Below are 17,954 nucleotides of genomic sequence, written 5' to 3' on the forward strand. Positions count from 1 at the left end.
GGATATAGTGTATAATACATAAGACGTGCAACATGCGTGTAAACTGTGTGATCGGTCAGCGTTCCGGTCAGTAGTAGGCTGTTAGTAGTTGGTTTTAGGGGGTCAGAAGTTCCACATGGAGTTTTGACTGTCCAGGAGTCAGCACCCCAACCCCCATGTTGCTCAAGGGTCACTTGTAATTGTCTCAAGTTGTGTAAGAGAAAACCATGTTAAGCACTTACAACTTTTTTAATGGTACCTTGTGGGGATTGAGGGGGTTCCCCTCAGTGTGAAGTTATGCATACGTATGGCTTTGTGTTTGAGTTTTTAAAACTTTTGGCATTTTTCCATGTCATTAAGTAGTTCTTGAAAACTTGTTGCCCTGAATCTTTGTGGGTTTGTGCAATTTGAGTAACTGTTCTTGGACAGGTAAGCCATGGTGACCGTGTAAGTTATATTTACTAAAAGAACAGGCTGTGTGTCAGTAATTTTATTTTTTGTTACTGGGTTCAGATTCAATGAAATGGTATAGTGGGAAAAGTGTTGAAGGATATGAGTGTTAGAATTTAAGTCCATCCAGATTTGAATGGACCGGTTTCTTTGTGCTCTGAGCGCCGTGGTCACCCCGAGGCCGCCCTCAGGTCTGTCGTCGTGTGCTCGCCTGCCTGCTTGTCATTGGCTGCCTCATGTTCCCTGTATGCTCGCTGTCTCTGTGGACCTCCTGATGGGGTTTTCAGAACTTTGGTATGTGGGCGTGGGGAACAGTGCCCCCCCCCCCCGGGGCCCTGTGGCCTCAAGTGGTGGGGGCTCATCTGTGCTGACGCACAACTTGTCTGTCGTGTACGGATCTTTTACAAGTTGTGTGGTGTGTGTGCCATGATGCCCTTAGCGAGGCTGCGTTTCTCCCCCTGGCAGAGAAGTAGGGGACACTGCGGGCTCAGCTGAACACCATGGGTGGTTTCTCCTCCAAGGAGTGAGACTGGGTATTACGTATGTTTTTACTTACTTGGATTTTTTTTTTTTTTTTTCCGAGCCTGAGAGCTGGAGGGGGCGTGTGGCAGGAGGGGCAGAAGGAGAGGGAGAGAAAGAATCCTAAGCAGGCTCCACACCCAGCGTGGAGCCCCATGCGGGGCTCAGTCTCACGACCCTGACGACATGACTCGAGCCAAAACCAAGAGTCGGATGCTCAACAGACTGAGCCACCTAGGCGCCCCTGAAATTTTTAATTACCATATATTTTGGAGATTTTACAAATGGCAAGGGAAGCTGTGTTTAAAAATTAAGTGATTACTTTCAATTTGAAGTAGTACAGAGATGCTGGCTTGCCTTTTAGGGTGAAGTGGTGGTGAGAAGGACGGACACAGCGGAGTCCATGACCAGCAGCGCTGCGGCCGATCCCTCCTCCTGTACCAGAGGTAAGAGGGGCTGCGGCAGCTTTAACACACCAGTGCCCTGTTTTCCAAGTTACTTTTAGTTCAGTGCAACAGAAATGTTTTTGTTTTAAAGTCGTCTTTAAGACAGCTGGTGGGCTGTGGACAGACTGACCTCACTGGTGAGAAGCCGGAAGTAAGTACACGAGATCCCACATGAGTGTGCAAGGGTGTAAAGTAGGAGCAAAGAACTCTGAATGAAATGTGTCCAGCTCGTCCAGTTAAGGGAGAAGTCTTATGAACTCAGAAATTACTGCTTCCTTAAGTATAGTCACCACCAGTGGTTCTCAGAGTTTAGGTGTCACGACCTCTTAACATCCTTTAAAAAGCCCCAGAGAGCTTCTGTTTATTTGCATGATAATGATCAGTATTTGCAATACTCAGAGTTAAAACTGAGAACTTCTAAAAATCACTTCCTAATTCTCTTACAAGTAACAAGGATAAAGCCATTACCTGTTACCATAGCATATATATATTTTTAAGACTGATTGTTTTGTGGGAGGGAGAGGGAGAGAGAGGCGGAGGGGGAGAGAATCTCAAGCAGACTCCCCACTGAGTGTGTAGCCCGACGTGGGACTCGATCCCAGGACCCCGAGACCATGACCTGAGCAGAAGTCAAGAGTCAAACGCTCAACTGACTGAGCCACCCAGGCACCTCAGCATAGCATATTGTTTATGAAAAATAGCTTTTCCAAAGTTAAACCGTCATGAGGAGAGCAGCCTCGTTTCACGTTTTTGCAACTCTTTACCAACTGGCTTGGTAGCGTGGCCTCAGCATGCAGTGGTTCACTGTCCCGGGTCATGCATCCTCCTGAAAACGCTGCTGGACGCTCAGGAGAGAGCGCGCAGGGAGGCTCAGGGCCTGTTCCTTCCGTCAGGAAAATGGTTTTGACGCCTCGGACCCCCGAAAGGGTCTTGGGAGCCTCAACCATACTTAGGGATGATCTGGCCTGACTGTCCCAGAAGTGACACGTTCAGAGAGAGTTCAGTAATTCTGAGTTTAATTTTTCTGAGTCACTTGTCCTGACAGGACATTTTTACAAGATTATTCCAGATCTATTCACAGGAGTGTGTTCTTTTACATTCTCGTGTGGTATGTGTGTGGTTTGGTAAAAAACCTTCACTTAAAAGGCGACTTGAGTGGTGTGTAGGTCTGGTACAAAAGCAGCCTATCTGGCTTCTTGGGGGGACGCCCCCAGCTGCCGGCCCGGGTCCTGTTCTGTCTGTGGGCACCTAAGGAGTCACGTTGCTCTGCTTAGGCCTGAGGTCTAAAAACAGAGAAATTAGCACTTGCCGTGGTAGCCAAAGTCTGTTATCTTTGACTTCCGATGCGAATGCTGCATAGCAAGGTTAGTAGGGCTGAAATTCGATCTGTGCCCTGTTAATTTTTGTGTGTTTGCTGTGTGGACTTAACTGTGTTAAGTTTTATTACTTTTTGGCCAAAACTGTAGTTTACCCACCTGTACCCCCAAGTTAAAAAACCGGTTGCTAGGAAAATCACGGAGCCTACAAGTTAATTCAGCCTACGTGTTCCAAGAAGAAAGCTTAGTAGACGCTGTAGTTTCCGAGACAATGTTTTGAGCACCAGTCTGCATTTAATTATGCTCTGAGTAATGACGTCACATGATACGTGTTTAGAATTTCTAAGCGTTTTCATTTTACTGTTGAGATTGTTCAACAACTTTGGTTGTTTTTGAGCAGAGTTGTCTTGGACACCAATGGGTTATGTTGTTCGGCAGACATTATCTACAGAACAGTCAGCAGCCCCTAAAAACATTACTTCCATGATAAACCTAAAGACGGTCGCTTTGTCAGCAGACGCAAAAAGCGTTAGTATGTCGCCTCCTGAAGTTGTGTCTTCGGATCCTTCCTACAAAGAGAAGCACATCCTCTCCGCTAAAAAGGTACGTGTCATGTTGGATTGCGTGGATCCTCTGTGCTGGCGGGTCGTCTTCTCGGATGCCGACAAGGGGTTTCATTCTGTGCTCTAGTCGCTGATCTGAGTCGGTGGTACTTGTACCCTGAGAAAAATAGAACCTCAGTCAAGGAACCTGTGGCAGCTTTAGAGTAAGGGACGATGTACACTTTACACCCATGGTCTTACGACGTCTCTGAACCATCTTGAAGTCTTTAAAGAAGAGATGCTGGCAGAAGTTCGTGCTCGGGTGTGTAAAGTCCTGCCTCTCCCTCCTCGTCTTTCATCTGTTGGGTTTAAATTGCCTTTACCTGTAGGGTAAGGACAGCAAGACCACTGAATTCCACCTTTTGTGGTCATCTGGTGCATGTTACTGATTCTTGGTTAACTGCAGCTCGTAAGATAGCATCTCGGAATCTGTTTTTCCCTTTCCGTTCAAATAATTTTAAGCTGTCCTTTTTATTGGTTAGATTTATTTCTCCAAGAGCCTTTTTTATTGGTCTCGATTCAGTTCTTGATTTTCATTGTGTATTTTTTTTTTTAAAGATTTTATTTATTTATTTGACAGAGAGAGAGACAGGCAGCGAGAGAGGGAACACAGCAGGGGGAGTGGGAGAGGGAGAAGCAGGCTCCAAGTGGAGGAGCCTGATATGGGGCTCGATCCCATAACGCCGGGATCACGCCCTGAGCCGAAGGCAGATGTTTAATGACTGAGCCACCCAGGCGCCCCGATTTTCATTGTGTATTGATACATTATTTGAGGTGGAAATATGGCCATGTTTGTTTAGTACAGTGATGGCCTTTTGGAGTCTGAGGACACTTTGTGTTACCCAGAGTGTCACACACCACCCCGCACAAACGGGAGCCGTGTGTTGATGGTCCGTTGATGGAGGGAAGGTGTGCTGCTGACTGTTATGGCGAGGTCAGGCCTGTGTGTCTCCTGTTCTCACGGCCTTCTGAACAATGTGAAGGATGCCGGAGGCACAGGCGAGACCCTCTGAGTACACGTGGAGCCACCAGCTGTGGGCGCATGGGCACAGGCGGCATGGCAGGCCTCGGGGTGGGGCTGCCCCTCGGCTGCCGTCTCACTATCCGAACCAGACAGAGTTCTCATGACAGTTAAGATTCTCAGAGTTAATAACGATTTTATTTTCCCAGAACCTTTTTTTTTTTTTAAGATTGCATTAACTTATTTGAGAGAGAGAGAGTGACAGCACGAGCAGGGAGGAGAGGGGGGAGCAGGCTCCCTGTGAGCAGGAGCCCGACATGGGGCTCAATCCCAGGACCCCGGGATCATGACCTGAGCCGAAGGCAGACGCTTAACTGACTGAGCCACCCAGGCGCCCCTAAAATTTTTTTTTTTTTTTAAGATTTTATTTATTTATTCGACAGAGATAGAGACAGGCAGCGAGAGAGGGAACACAGCAGGGGGAGTGGGAGAGGAAGAAGCAGGCTCCCAGCGGAGGAGCCCGATGTGGGGCTCGATCCCAGAACGCCGGGATCACGCCTTGAGCCGAAGGCAGACACCTAACGACTGCGCCACCCAGGAGCCCCCTAAAATTGTTTTTTAATTATAAGTGTAAGAAGAGTTTATTTTAGAAAAGTTCTAAGGTAAAGACAAAATTTAGGTCGCCTGTAGTCTTACAGCCCAGGGGCATGGTCTCCTACGTAACAGGGTGCTAGGGTCACAATGGTATTTCCCTCTGAAACTCTGTGTTGTGAGTTCTTATTACCAAAATAGCAAGTGCAATGCCGCAAAGACCTACTTATGAATGATGTCATCTTCCCTTTGTTGCCCACCCCTCAGAAGCCCGTGTTAACAACAGATAGGTATTCTACCTCAGGCTCCTCAGGATGTCAACAAATAGAGATTGGTTTTTTAAGTTTTTTTTTTTTTCCTTTTAGACAAAAATGAGACTGTTCTACATACCTCGTCCTTTAGCGTTGCCTTTTTCACTTCACAGGATATCACAGGCAGCTCCTCTAGGTCAGGAGGTCACCATTCTTTCCAGTAGGCACGGGAAGATTAGTCCCCGCTGGGGATAGAGTAGCTCCCCAACACGGGAAGGCCCTGCTCTCTTAGCGCCTCCATCTGATAGACCAGCGTGTGCAGACGGGTAGTGATTAGTGCTTTAGAAGGGGTGGAGAGGGACAGGCTGCACGGAGATGGGACAGCTCTTGAGCTGGAATGAGGGTGCAGTCCTGGCCTAGATCTGAGTGTGGGGGCACCTGCAGAGACCCCGAGGCCAAGGTGCATCTGACCTGACTGAGGGGGGGTGGGAGGAGGGGCGTCACATTCAGCAGGCGTGGGATGGGCCCAGACGTTGGTCTGATTTGAAGTCTCCACAGGGGATTCAGATGTGCGATGAGGTTTAAGGACCACCGGGCCATGGTGCCAGAAATGGTACTCCCGGATTTATTTTATTTATTTTTAAAGATTTCATTTATTAGAAAGAGCTCATGCGCACACATAAGCAGGGGAGCAGCAGAGTGGGAGGGAGAAGCAGGCTCTCTGCTGAGCAGGGAGCCCGATGTGGGACTCGATCCCAGGACCCCAGGATCATTACCTGAATTGAAGGCAGACGCTTCACCGATCGAGCCACTCAGGCGCCCAGCACACCTGCATTTATGAAAAGACTTCAAGCTTGTATCAGAGACGTTACAATAACCCCCTCTGGCTCAGGAGTAGGTATGTGCAAATCAGCCAGTTTCAAAATAATTGGATACCAGAGCTTTTTCGACGGATTTCTTTCCCGTGAGAAGTACTCTACTGATGCTGGCTCTTGGGAAAGTGGAGATGAGGAGCCAGAGTCTGAGCAAAGTTGCCATGTGGTTAAACGACTCGGTATCTCAAGTTTGCTCTGATTCATGGAAGTAAACATTCTGTTGAATCTTAAAAACTGGTGATTTTTGCTGTGTTTTTTCTGTCTAGTCTAAAGCTTCACAAGGTGTTGATCCTGAACAGAATGAAGCCTCGAGAAAGCCTAAGAAAAAGAAAGAAAAGTCTAAATCGAAATATGAAGTCTTGACCGTTCAAGAGCCACCAAGGATTGAAGTACATTTATATTTATTACTCATCTTTTACGATATTAATATGTGGGTCTGTCCTAATAGAAATACAGATTCCTACGGGCTTCCTAAGTGAAAGTCTGCAGATTCCTTTGCTAATCTTTGCCCAGTGCTAGAGAGAATAGCTGTCCCCCATTTTCTTCCCTTTGGCGGCCCAGCGCCATGGCTGAGTCATGGGGGGGCGCTCGGCGAGCGGTGGAGCGCTGAGTCGTCGAGAGCAGTGCTCGTGTGGTGGTCTAGTGGTGCGCATACCAGAGTGCTCACACTTAGTCCTCAGGATCTTGTTCCCCTGTGTTTCCTTGCTTTGGCATGCTGGCTTTTGCAGGGTCTCCTTTTCTATCCAGAAATAGGAATATAACATGCTACACTCGAGAGAGATTAGAATCCCATAGCTCCGTCCTGGGCCCTGGCCTAGGGAATTCCACAGACTTGCAAAATCACTCTGAACTGTTTTCCTGTGGTACCGCGAGACAGGCCCCTGTCCTGCAAGGGGTCATCCTGGGTTTAGACTCGGTACCAGACCCAGCAGCCTGACTCTGGGTGTTCAGCACTGCTGCCTGCCATCCAGCTTAGGGCCAAACCTGAGACTTTCCCCTAAACCTGGGGACTCCCAAGGCTCTTAGAATATTCCCTTGAGGACACTAGGGTTGTGTGTGTGAAGACCTGTGACCCTGGCAGAGCATTATGATTTGGGCCAACAAATAATTCATAGAGTTCTCCCATATCCCACATAACTTCTGAGAGTCAACTAAAATGCTAACAAAAGCCCGTAAGATGTTTTTAAATGGCTTCAACATGGTCATTAGAGGCCCATTGCCCTATTTTCTATTTTATTTCTATTTTGTAGCCTGGGAGCAGCACACGGGACAGAGTAATTCCATCTCCTGAGTCTAGACTAAAGTGACTTTAACGGAAACACAGTTGAAGGCTGGGTGCTTGAATACTCCTGTGCTGGGAGTCTGGGGCACCCATGTCCTCGGGGCTCCCGCCCACTTGCCCTCCAGGGCAGCAGGATTAGAACTGATCTTTAAATTTGTTTCTAAGAGTAAAACAGTTTGGGGGCTGTTTTAGATCCCCTCGCGAACTCTGGGAGCTTGTTACAGACCGAGAACACGGGCAAGAAAGAGCTTGCACGTGGGCACGCTTGATTCTCATGATCCGCGAAGAGCTAAAGGGTGTGTGGTTTACTTAGGATGCCGACGAGTTCCCCAATCTGGCAGTTGCGTCTGAAAGAAGAGACAGAGTAGCATCTCCGAAATTTCAATCCAAACAGCAGCCACAGGTAATTTTTAGATGGACCCTGTCATTGCTTTAGGCTTAACTTTTCTCGCTCAACTAAACTCATGAGAAAAACTATTTTCCACACTTCTTTAGGTACCAAGAAAGGTGGGTTGGTTTTAATTTCTTCCTTCATTGGAGAATCACATGCAGGGTGTTGAAATACAATTGCTCTAAGCGCACGCGTTTTGTCACCTTTGTAAGAAGACCGGTGGTGGCTGCCATTCCTGCGTCAGGACGCGGGGAGCACAGCGGCCTGGGGATCTTTGACGGAAAGTGAAAACGTTGACTGTTTCTTTGGGAAATGGGAAGTCCTTTGTGAGGCAGCAGTGTCTGACAAAACAAGATCAGGAGACCCCCCAAAATTCACCTCTAACCGGTCAGTACAAGGTGAAGAGAGGACTCTCCTTGAGCCCCGGCCCCGCTGTGCATTGGGGGATGAACTTGTGATTCGTCACCCGGATGGAGAACTTGCACACTTGGCCCCATTTCTTCACTAGTCTCCAGCATCTTGACTGTCATTTTGCCTTCTCAAGTGGGGGCATTATTTTCACGTTTGTGAGAAGTGAAACTCTGCACGTTGTCACATTCACTTGAATTCCCACGGTACGGTTTGTCCCCTTCCATCCGTGTTGCCAAAGACTCCACACAAGGCCTGGTTTCTCGCCTGTAGGCACGAGCTCTTCACAGTGCAGATGCAGACGGGGGAGCCCAGGGCTGGGAGGGGAGGAAGTAGACAGCCACGGCAGTCACAGTGAACGGTAATGTGGGATTATCTGCGTTTTCCTTTAGTTAACTTTTTAAAGATTTTTTATGGTTGCTATAAATAGGTTTCGTTTTATCTTTGTCATAAAATGCAAAGCACAGTTTGTAAAATACACGCTATCCTAAGAAAACTTCTGATTTTTTAATTCTTTAGAATAATTTTAAAAATAGTGGAAAGAAGAGCCAGATTCCAGTACAGTTGGATTTGGGCGGAATGCTGGCAGCCCTGGAAAAGAAGCAGCACTCCCAGAGCGCAAAGCCGTCCTCCAAACCTGTGGTGTTCTCAGGTAAGGGAGGTTTTTGATCTCAGAGAAATGGCTGAGAGTCTTTTTCAGATAGACTGCTCTGTGGCTACCTTATCTTTAATCAAAAGTGTGTATATGTCATCGGAATAGCACGGTACTGGCATAAGGAGAAAGATACTAATGGACTAGATTGGGAGTCCAGAAATAAACCCATATATCTATGGCCAGTGAATTTTTGACCAAAATACATTCATTAAAAGAACAAGGAACAATTTTGAAAAATGGTGCTGGGACAGCTGGGTTTCCACATGCCAGAGAAAGCTGGGCTCCTGCCTCACAGCGTATGCGGTAGTTAAAATGGGGCAATGACCTGAATATAAGAACTAAGTCCATAAAACCATTAGAAGAACACAGAGGTGGGCCGCGTGGATGGCTCAGTTGGTTAAATGTTCTGACTCTTGTCCCGCTCAGGTCACGATCTCAGGTTGGGCTTCATGCTCAGTGGGGAGTCTGCTTGAGATTCTCTTTCTTTCTCTCTCTCTCAAAAATAAAAAAAATAAAGGCAAATTTCATGACCTATGATTAGGCAGTGAATTTTTACCTAGGACACCAAAAGCACAGGCCACGAAAGCAAAAGTAGATAAATAGGATTTCATCAAAAACGAGATCTTTTGTGTACCAGAGGACATTATCAAGAAAATGAAAAGATAATTTACTTAAGGCGAGAAAATGCGAATCATATATCGGATAAGAATTTGATGTCCAAAGATGTACGAACTCCTACAGCTCGACAGTAAACGCCCACTAGAAGATAGGCGAAGGACTTGACGTTGCTCCACAGAAGGTACACACGTGGCCAGTAGCACGTGGAAGGATGCTCAACGTGATTAGTCCCTAGATGAATGCACGCCAGCACTGCAGTGAGCTGGTTCTTCGTGCCTGCTGTGGTAGCTGTCGTCAGAAACGGAGCATAGCGGGTGTCGGCGAGGATGTGGAGAAAGTGGAGAGCGCTGGGAACTGGGAGAGCGGGAGCCGACTATGGGAGGCGGTCTGGCAGCTCCCGAGGACGCTAAGTACAGGGTCGCCGTGTGCCCGGCAGTTCATCCTCCGTGTGCACCCCCACACTTGCAGGCCAGGGCTCATAGCACCGTTACTCCAGATCGCTCAAAGTGGAAGCACCCCCAAGTGTACGTCAGCACAAATGGGCAGGCAGAGTGGTCGGCCACACCGTGGGCCGCTACTCAGCCTTCCTGCCCCCTGCCCCCACTCGGATAAATGTGGAAACGTTCTGAGATCAGCCAGCGCAGACGGGCCCATGCTACCTGAGAGAGCAGGAATAGACAGTCACGGAAAGAGCTAGAGGGTACCTGGGGTTGAAGGTATGGGGAGTTACTGTTTTGTGGGGACAGACTCTCAGTTTGGGGCACGAAAAACTTTGGGAAATAGGTGGGGGTGATGGTCGCACAACATTGTGAATGTAATTGATGCCCCCGAATTGTGTGCTTAGGAAAAGTTAAAATACTAATTTTTACAAGTTACTTAAATATGATGAGTTTAAGAAATGGCAGTTAAGTGTTCTAACAGTAATGTGCTCATGAGCCTAAAATATTTACCGTCTGGCCCTTTAAGGAAAAGCTGGCTGACTTGACCTTTCCACCCATCAAGATTTTATTTTTTTTGCTGCATTTCAGAGTTGCCGACCTTGGTCGATAGCAGCTCTCAGTGTTGCAGCGCGCGTGTCATTGGCTAGCGTCCGTGGTTCTCCTTGTCTTTGCAGGTGAAGCCTGTGTGTAGCGAATGCACAGATCTTAGGTCTGCCCTCCGCAGAGTAACCCAGCGGCCGTCCGCACCCTCGGAAACTCCCTTGGCCGAGCCCGGCAGGTCCCTGCTGTGCCCCCAGGCAGCCCCGTGTGTAGTCTTTGCCCCAGATTTCCTTTTTCCTGTTCTAGAGCTTCGTAGAAATAGGATCCTACAGCATATGCTCCCTCGTGCAAGGCTTCCTTCACTCATCAGGGTGTTTCTGAGGTTTACTACCCGTTTTAAGGTGTACAGTTCATGGTGTGGAGTTCATCCACAGTGTCGTGTCGTCTCGTTGTTCTGGTTCCGCACCTCTTCATCCTGCTGGAAAGAGACCCTGCCCAATAAGCTGCCCTGTAAGCTCCCCATTTCTCCAGCCCCTGGCAACCCCGTGTGCATTTTCTCTGTCGATTCACCTGTCCTGACGTGTTATGTAAATAGAACCGTGCAATCGGTGACCTTTTGTGTCAGTCTGTTTTCACTTGACAGAGCGCGTTGGACGTTCGTCCGTCCCTGCATCAGCATCTGGCTAGTTTTTGTGGCTGAATCCTATTCCTTGGGCTCAGTTGTTTACCCATTCCTCCCTGACAGACGCGTAGGTTGTCTCCACCTTGGCTGTTGTGAATAGTACCTCTGTGTACCGTTCATGTACCAGTATTTTTAAGAGGCAGATTTTATGTTTTCTGGTTCAGGTCACATTTCTAAGTAGTTGCAGGTTGAATTGTGAGGCTGGGATTTGATAATATTGAAATGATATTTTGACCAGAATCCCAGGAATGCCCAAATCGCGGTAAAAGTAAGAACCAGTCAAGAGGAATTTGGGGTTGCTCTTTAGTTTTAGCTGAGCCAGTGCTGGATACGCCTCCGCAGAGCTTTCTGTCTAGAACATAACTCAGAGGGCTTGGGGCTCGAGTCTGTCCTGGACCCCAAATCACATCTCCCCACCTGGCCGCCAGGGCCACGAGGAGGCAATCCGTGTTTTTACAGGAGCACAGAGAGGGGTAGCCCTGGTTGTGTAGCACACAGTGCCTTGAAATCTACGGTGTGTTTCCTTTAAACAGCATGTAGTCACATTTTTCTCTCTTACCCAATCTGACGGTCTCTGCCTCTTGAGTGGGGTGTTCCTTTCATTCACATTTAATGTAATTGTTACTGTGGTTGAATTTACATCTGCTGTTTTGGTGGTTTTTTAAATTCTTTCATGTCTTCCTTGTTCTTTTTTAACTGTCGTCTTTTATGTTAAGTAAATAATTTTATTTATTTATTTACTTATTTGTTTATTTTATTTTAGAGGTGGGGAGGGATGGGGGGAGAGAGAGGGAATCTTAAGCAACCTTCACGCCTGGGCCTGGATCCCACAACCCTGAGCTCATGACCTGAGCTGAAATCAAGAGTCTGACTCTTAACCGGCTGAGCCCAGGCACCCCATGTAAATATTTTCAGAGTACCATTTTGATTTCTTCAGTTATTTTTTTCTTTCCTTTAAAAAAAATGATTTTCTTATAAATAGGAAAGTAAGTGGTTGCTCCAGGAATTACAGTATGTGTCTGAGTTTCCACACTGGAGAAACTCGACTGCAGTATAACTCTTCTGTCCCTCTTTCTCTCTGCGCTGTTGTCGTCTGTTCCACGCCTGTATATGTGATAAACGAAACAGTGCGGTGTTGTAAGGATTGCTCTGTGTAGTCGTGTCTTTTGAAGAAACTAAGACAAGGAATGAGAAAAAAATTTGTTTACCAGCTTTATATTCACAGCTGTGAGAGTTCTGTATTTATCCGTCTGGAGTCCGTTACCGTCCAGTGGCACGTCCTTCAGCATTTTTTCTGAAAGCCTTCCTCTCGTATCCTACGGGAGTTCTGCTGAGCATCGGAGTCTCCCATGCTTTGTTTGTCTAGGAACGTCTTTATTTTGCGTTTAGTTTTGGGAAAGATAGTTTTGCTGGATATAGAATTGCTGCTTGGCGAATTTTTTCTCCCTCAGTACATATGTACCTTGGAGATACCGTGGGTGTCGTTCCAGACCACTGCAAAAAAGCGAATATTGCAGTAAAGCAAGTCAAATTAACTTTTGGTTTCCCAGTGCATATAAAAGTCGCGTTTACACTGTACTGCAGTCTGTTAAGTGCAACAGCGTTATGTCTAAAAAACAACATACATGTATCTTAAATAAAAAATATTTCTAAAAAATGCTAACTGTCATCTGAGCTTTCAGGAGCCATCCTCTTTTTGCTGGTGGAGGGTCTCGTTTGATGTTTAAAGCTGCTGACCCATGAGAGTGGTGGCCGCTGTGGCCATTTCTGAAAATATGGCAACCCTGAAGTTTGCCGCATGGATTCACTCTTCTTTCAGGAACGGTTTTCAACCTGGAGTCTGGGGCTGCCTAGGTGCTCAGCTCTGTCGGTTAAGTGTCTGCCTTTGGCTCGGGTCATGATCTCAGGGTCCTGGGATTGAGCCCCGTGTCGGATTCCTCCCTGCCTCCTTCTCCCCCCGCTCATGCTCTCTCTGTCTCTCTCAAAGATACAAATAAAATCTTAAAAACAAAACAAAACCCAAAAACTGGAGTCCATCCTCTCAAACCCTGCCGCTGCTTTACAGCTGCGTTCGTGCTATTCTAAATCCTCTGTTGTCATTTCAGTAGTCTTCACGGCATCTTCACCAGTAGATTCCATCTCAAGAATCCACTTTCTTTGCTCATCCGTAAGCAGCAACTCCTCACCCGTTAGGTTTTATCACGAAATTGTGGCAGTTCCGTTCCATCTTCAGGCCATACTTCTGAGCCTGGTTCTCTTGCTGTTTCCCCCACATCTGCAGTGACTTCCTCCACTGAAGTCTTGAACGCCTCAAAGCCATCCATGAGGGCTGGAATCAGCTTCTTCCAAACTCCTATGAATGTTAATATTTTGACCTCTTCCAGATAGTGAATCCTTTCCAGGATGTTTTCAGTTCACTCTGCCCAGACCCATCAGAGCAATCATTGTCTGCCACAGATAGTCTTATTATTGAAGACCTACATTTCATAGCCTGTGCCGTAGCCTCATGAAATGTGGGTCTTCAGTAATAAGACTCCAAAGTCAAGATAACTAGATAACTCCTTGATCCGTGAGCTGCAGAGTAGATGTTGTGTTACCAGCACGAAAACAATATTAATCTTGTTAATTGATCTTTTCAGAGCTCTTGAGTGACCAGTTGCACTGTCAGTGAGCAGTTCCGTTTTGAATGGAATCGTTTTTTCTGAGCCATAGGTCTCAACAGTGGGCTTAAAACAGTCAGTGAACCATGTTGTAAACAGATGTGCTGTCCCCAGGCTTTCTTCTTCCATGTAAAGATCACAGGGAAGGTAGATTCAGCATATTTTCCCCCCTAAATTCCAGTATAGTTAACGTACAGTGTTATGTTAGTTTCAGGTGTAAAGCACAGGAATTCAGCAGTTCTGTACATTACTCAGTGCTCATCACAGTAAGTGCTCTTAAACCCCTTCACCCATTTCACCCATTCCTCTACCCACCTCCTCTGCTAACCATCAGTTTGTTTTGTATAATTAAGAGTTTGGGGGTTTTTTGTTTTTGTTTTTTCTTTGTTTCTTAAATTTCACGTGAGTGAAATCATGTTATCCGTCTTTCTCTGACTTATTTCATTTATCATTACACTCTCTAGATGCATCCTGTTGTTGCAAATGGCAAGACTTCTTTTTTTCCTTTTTATGGTTAAGTAATATTCCATCGTATATGTGGATATGTACCACTTCTTTATTCGGGCTGCTTCCGTAACGCGGCTGTCGTAAATAACGCTGCAGTAAACACAGGGGCGCGTGTCTGTTTGAATTCGCGTTTCTCTGTTCTTTCAGTAAATACCCAGTAGTGTGATTCCTGGATCACAGGGCAGCTCTGTTTTTAACTCTCTGAGAAGCCTCCATCCCCGTGGCCGCACCAGTTTGCAGTCCCCCCAGCAGCGCCTGAGGTCCCCCTTTCTCCACATCGTCGTCCACACTTGTTTCTTGTGCTCTTGATTTGAGCCATTCTGACAGGTGTGAGGTGGGATCTCGTTGTGGTTTTGATCCGCGTGTCCCTGGTGAGTGAGGCTGACCGTATTCTCACGTGTCGGTTGGCCGTCTGCATGTCTTTTTTAGAGAAATGTCTGTTTATGTCTTCTGTCCATTTTTAGTTGGAATATTTGTTTTTTTGGTGTTAAGTTGTGTAAGTTCTTTATATGTTTTGGGTACTAACCCCTTATCGGATGTATCATTTGCAGATATCTTCTCCCATTCCGTAGGTTGTCTTTTAGATTTATTGATTGTTTCCTTCACTGTGCAGAAGTTTTTTATTGTAGTGTAGTCCCAACAGTTTATTTTTGCTTTTATTTCCTTTGCTTCAGGACACGTATCTAGAAAAATGTTGCTGTGGCCAATGTCAGAGACATTACCGCCTGTGCTGCCTTCTAGGATTTTTATGGCTTCAGGTCTCACGTTTAGGTCTTTAATCCATTTTGGATTTATTTTTGTGTATGATGTAAGAAACTAGTTGTTTCATTATTTTGCATGTAGCTGTCCAGTTATCCGAGGACCATTTGTCAAAGAGACCACCTTTTCCCCATTGTCTATTCTTGTCTCCATTTTTGAAGATTAATTAGCCATATAATTGTGGATTTATTTCTGGTTTTTCTGTCCTGCTCCATTGATCCGTGTGTTTGCTTTTTGTGTTAGTACCATACTGGTTTTTTTTTTTTTTTTTTTCAAGATTTATTTATTTACTTATTTTAGAGAGAGGGAGAGGGAAAGAGAATCTGAAGCAGGCTCTGCACTCATGTGACCCTGAGATTATGACCTGAGCTGAAAACAAGAGTTGGACGCCTGACTGTGCCTCTCAGGCACCCCAGTACCATATTCTTTGGATTACTGTAGCTTCGTACTTGAAGTCTGGGATTGTGATACCTTCAGTTTTGTTTTTCTTTTTCAAGATTGCTTTGAATATTTAGGGTCTTCTCTGGTTCTATAAAAATTTTAGAATTATTCTTGTTTTGCGAAAAATGCTGTTGATATTTTGAGAGGGATTACATTAAATCTGTAGACTGCTTTGGATAATATGGACGTTTTAACAGTATTCTCCCCATCCATGAGCATGGAATATCTTTTTTTTTCTTTGTTAAGATTCTGTTTATTTATTTGAGAGCGAGAGAGCACAAGCAGGGGGAGCAGCAGGCAGAGGAGAGGGAGGAGCTGACTCCCCGCCGAGCAGGGAGCCCGACGGGGGCTCCATCCCAGGACGCTGGGATCCTGACCTGAGCCAAAGGCAGAGCCTTCACTGACTGACCCACCCAGGCGCCCCAGCATGGAATATCTTTCCATTTGTTTGTGTTCTCTTCAGTTTCTTTTGTCAGTGTTTTATAGTTTTCACAGTACACACATACTTTTACCTTCTTGGTTAAGTTTATTCCTCGGTATTTTATTATTTTTGGTGCTATTGTAAATGGATCTGTTGTCTTAATTTCTTTTTATGCTATTTCATTATTAGTGCATAGAAATGCAATGGATTTCTGTATGTTGATTTTGTATTCTCCAACTTTACTGAATTCATTTATCAGTTTTAGTAGTTTTTGGTGGAGTCTAGGGTTTTCTGTATATAGTATCATATCATCTGCAAATAGTGAACGTTTGACTTCTTTCTTCCAATTTGGAAGACTTATTTCTTGCCGTTTTCTGACTGCTGTGGCTTGGACTTTGGGTACTGTGTTGAATAAAAGTGGTGACATCCTTTTCTCGTTCCTGACGTTAGGGTAGAGCTCATAGTTCTTCACCATTGAGTGTGAAGTTAGTTGTGGATTTTTCATAAGTGGCCTTTATTATGTTGAGGTACATTCCCTCTAAACCTACTTTGTTGAGGGGTTTTTATCATGAGTGGATGTTGTACTTTGTCAAATGCTTTTTTTGCATCTGTTGAAATGATCATACGGTGTTTATCCTTCTCTTATTGGTGCGTGTAGTATGTTGATTCGTGAATACTGAATCACCCTTGTTTCCCAGGAGTAGATCCCACTTGATCGTGGTGAATGTTTTTTTTTGATGTATTGTTGATTCAGTGTGCTGTTTTCTTGAGGATTTTTACGTCTGTGTCCGTCAGAGGTGTTGTCTTGTAGTTCTCTTTTATTGTAGTGTCTTCATCTGGTCTTAGTGTCAGGGTAATGCTGGCCTCACAGAATGAATTTGGAAGCTTCCCCCTTTTGTTTTGTGGACTAGTTGGAGAAGAGTAGGTATTAGCTCTTCTTTAAACGTCTGGTGGATTTCACCTGTGACGCCGTCCGGTCCTGGACTCTTGTTTGTTGGGAGTTTCTTTCTTTTTTTTTTTTTTTTAAAGATTTTATTTATTTATTTGACAGAGAGAGAGACAGCCAGCGAGAGAAGGAACACAAGCAGGGGGAGCGGGAGAGGAAGAAGCTGGCTCACAGCGGAGGAGCCTGACGTGGGGCTCGATCCCGTAACGCCAGGATCACGCCCTGAGCCGAAGGCAGACGCTTAACCGCTGTGCCATCCAGGCGCCCCTGTTGGGAGTTTCTTGATTAGTGATTCAGTTTCACGGAGGGTAATCGTCTCTTCAAATTTTCTATTCCTGATTCCGTTTAGGGAGGTTATGTGTTTGTAGGAATTTATCCATTTCTGCTCTATGCTAGTTTGTTGGCATATAATTTTTCATAATATTCTCTTACAATCCTTTGTATTTCTCTGGTTTTGCTTCTCTTTCATTTCTGATTTTGTTGATTTCAGTCCTCTTTTTTTTCCCCCATAAGCCTGGCTAAAAATTTACTCGTTTTGTTGATCTTTTCAAAGAACCAGCTCCTGGTTTCACTGATCTGTTCTACTGTGGTTTTTGATTTTTTGTTAGTCTCCGTATCATTTATTTTTGCTATAATATTTAAGATTTCCTTCCTTCTACTTGTTTGGGGTTTCGTTTTCTTCTTTTTCTTCTTTTTAGGTGTAAAGTTAGGTTGTTTGAGATTTTTCTTGCTTCTTGAGGTAGGCGTGTATTGCCATAAACTTCCCTCTTAGAACAAATTTTGCTGCGTCCCAAAGATTTTGGACCATTGTGTTTTCTTCTCATTTGTTTCCCTGTACTTTCTGATTTCTTAGTTGACCCATTCATCGTTAGTAAAATGTTATTAATCTCCCTGTGTTTGTGTTCTTTCCAGATTTTTCCTTATGGTTGACTTCTAGTTTTATAGCGTTGTGGTCAGAAGAGATGCATGGTATGGTTGTGAGCTTCTTGAATTTGTTGAGACTTGTTTTGTGGGCTAACATGTGATCTACTGTGGAGAAAGTTCTGTGTGCACTTGAGAAGGATGTACGTTCTGCTGGTTTAGGGTGGAACGTTCTGAATGTATCTGTTGGGTCTGTCTGGTGCAGTGTGTCGTTCAAAGCCACTGATTCCTTGCTGATTTTCTGTTTGGATAATCTATCCATTGATGTTAGTAGGGTGTTAAAGTTCCCTACT

General features: G+C 45.4%; 1 protein-coding gene across 2 annotated transcripts in view; it reads left to right on the forward strand.

The window, feature by feature from the left end:
* SECISBP2 (SECIS binding protein 2) overlaps positions 1 to 17,954 on the forward strand; it is a 41,833-nt gene that overhangs the window by 8,910 nt on the left and 14,969 nt on the right. The window contains exons 6-10 of one of the 2 annotated variants that reach the window (XM_045772371.2): positions 1,313 to 1,394; positions 3,111 to 3,313; positions 6,257 to 6,379; positions 7,586 to 7,675; positions 8,591 to 8,723. In XM_045772371.2, coding sequence (XP_045628327.2) covers positions 1,313 to 1,394; positions 3,111 to 3,313; positions 6,257 to 6,379; positions 7,586 to 7,675; positions 8,591 to 8,723 — 631 coding nt within the window. The remainder of the gene's footprint in view (positions 1 to 1,312; positions 1,395 to 3,110; positions 3,314 to 6,256; positions 6,380 to 7,585; positions 7,676 to 8,590; positions 8,724 to 17,954) is intronic. The other variant, XM_045772372.2, reaches the window with a different exon arrangement.

Source organism: Ursus americanus, chromosome 34 (genome assembly GCF_024610735.1).
Source record: "Ursus americanus isolate L20-20 chromosome 34, mUrsAme1.1.p, whole genome shotgun sequence".
In the NCBI taxonomy this organism is placed as follows: Eukaryota; Metazoa; Chordata; class Mammalia; order Carnivora; family Ursidae; genus Ursus; species Ursus americanus.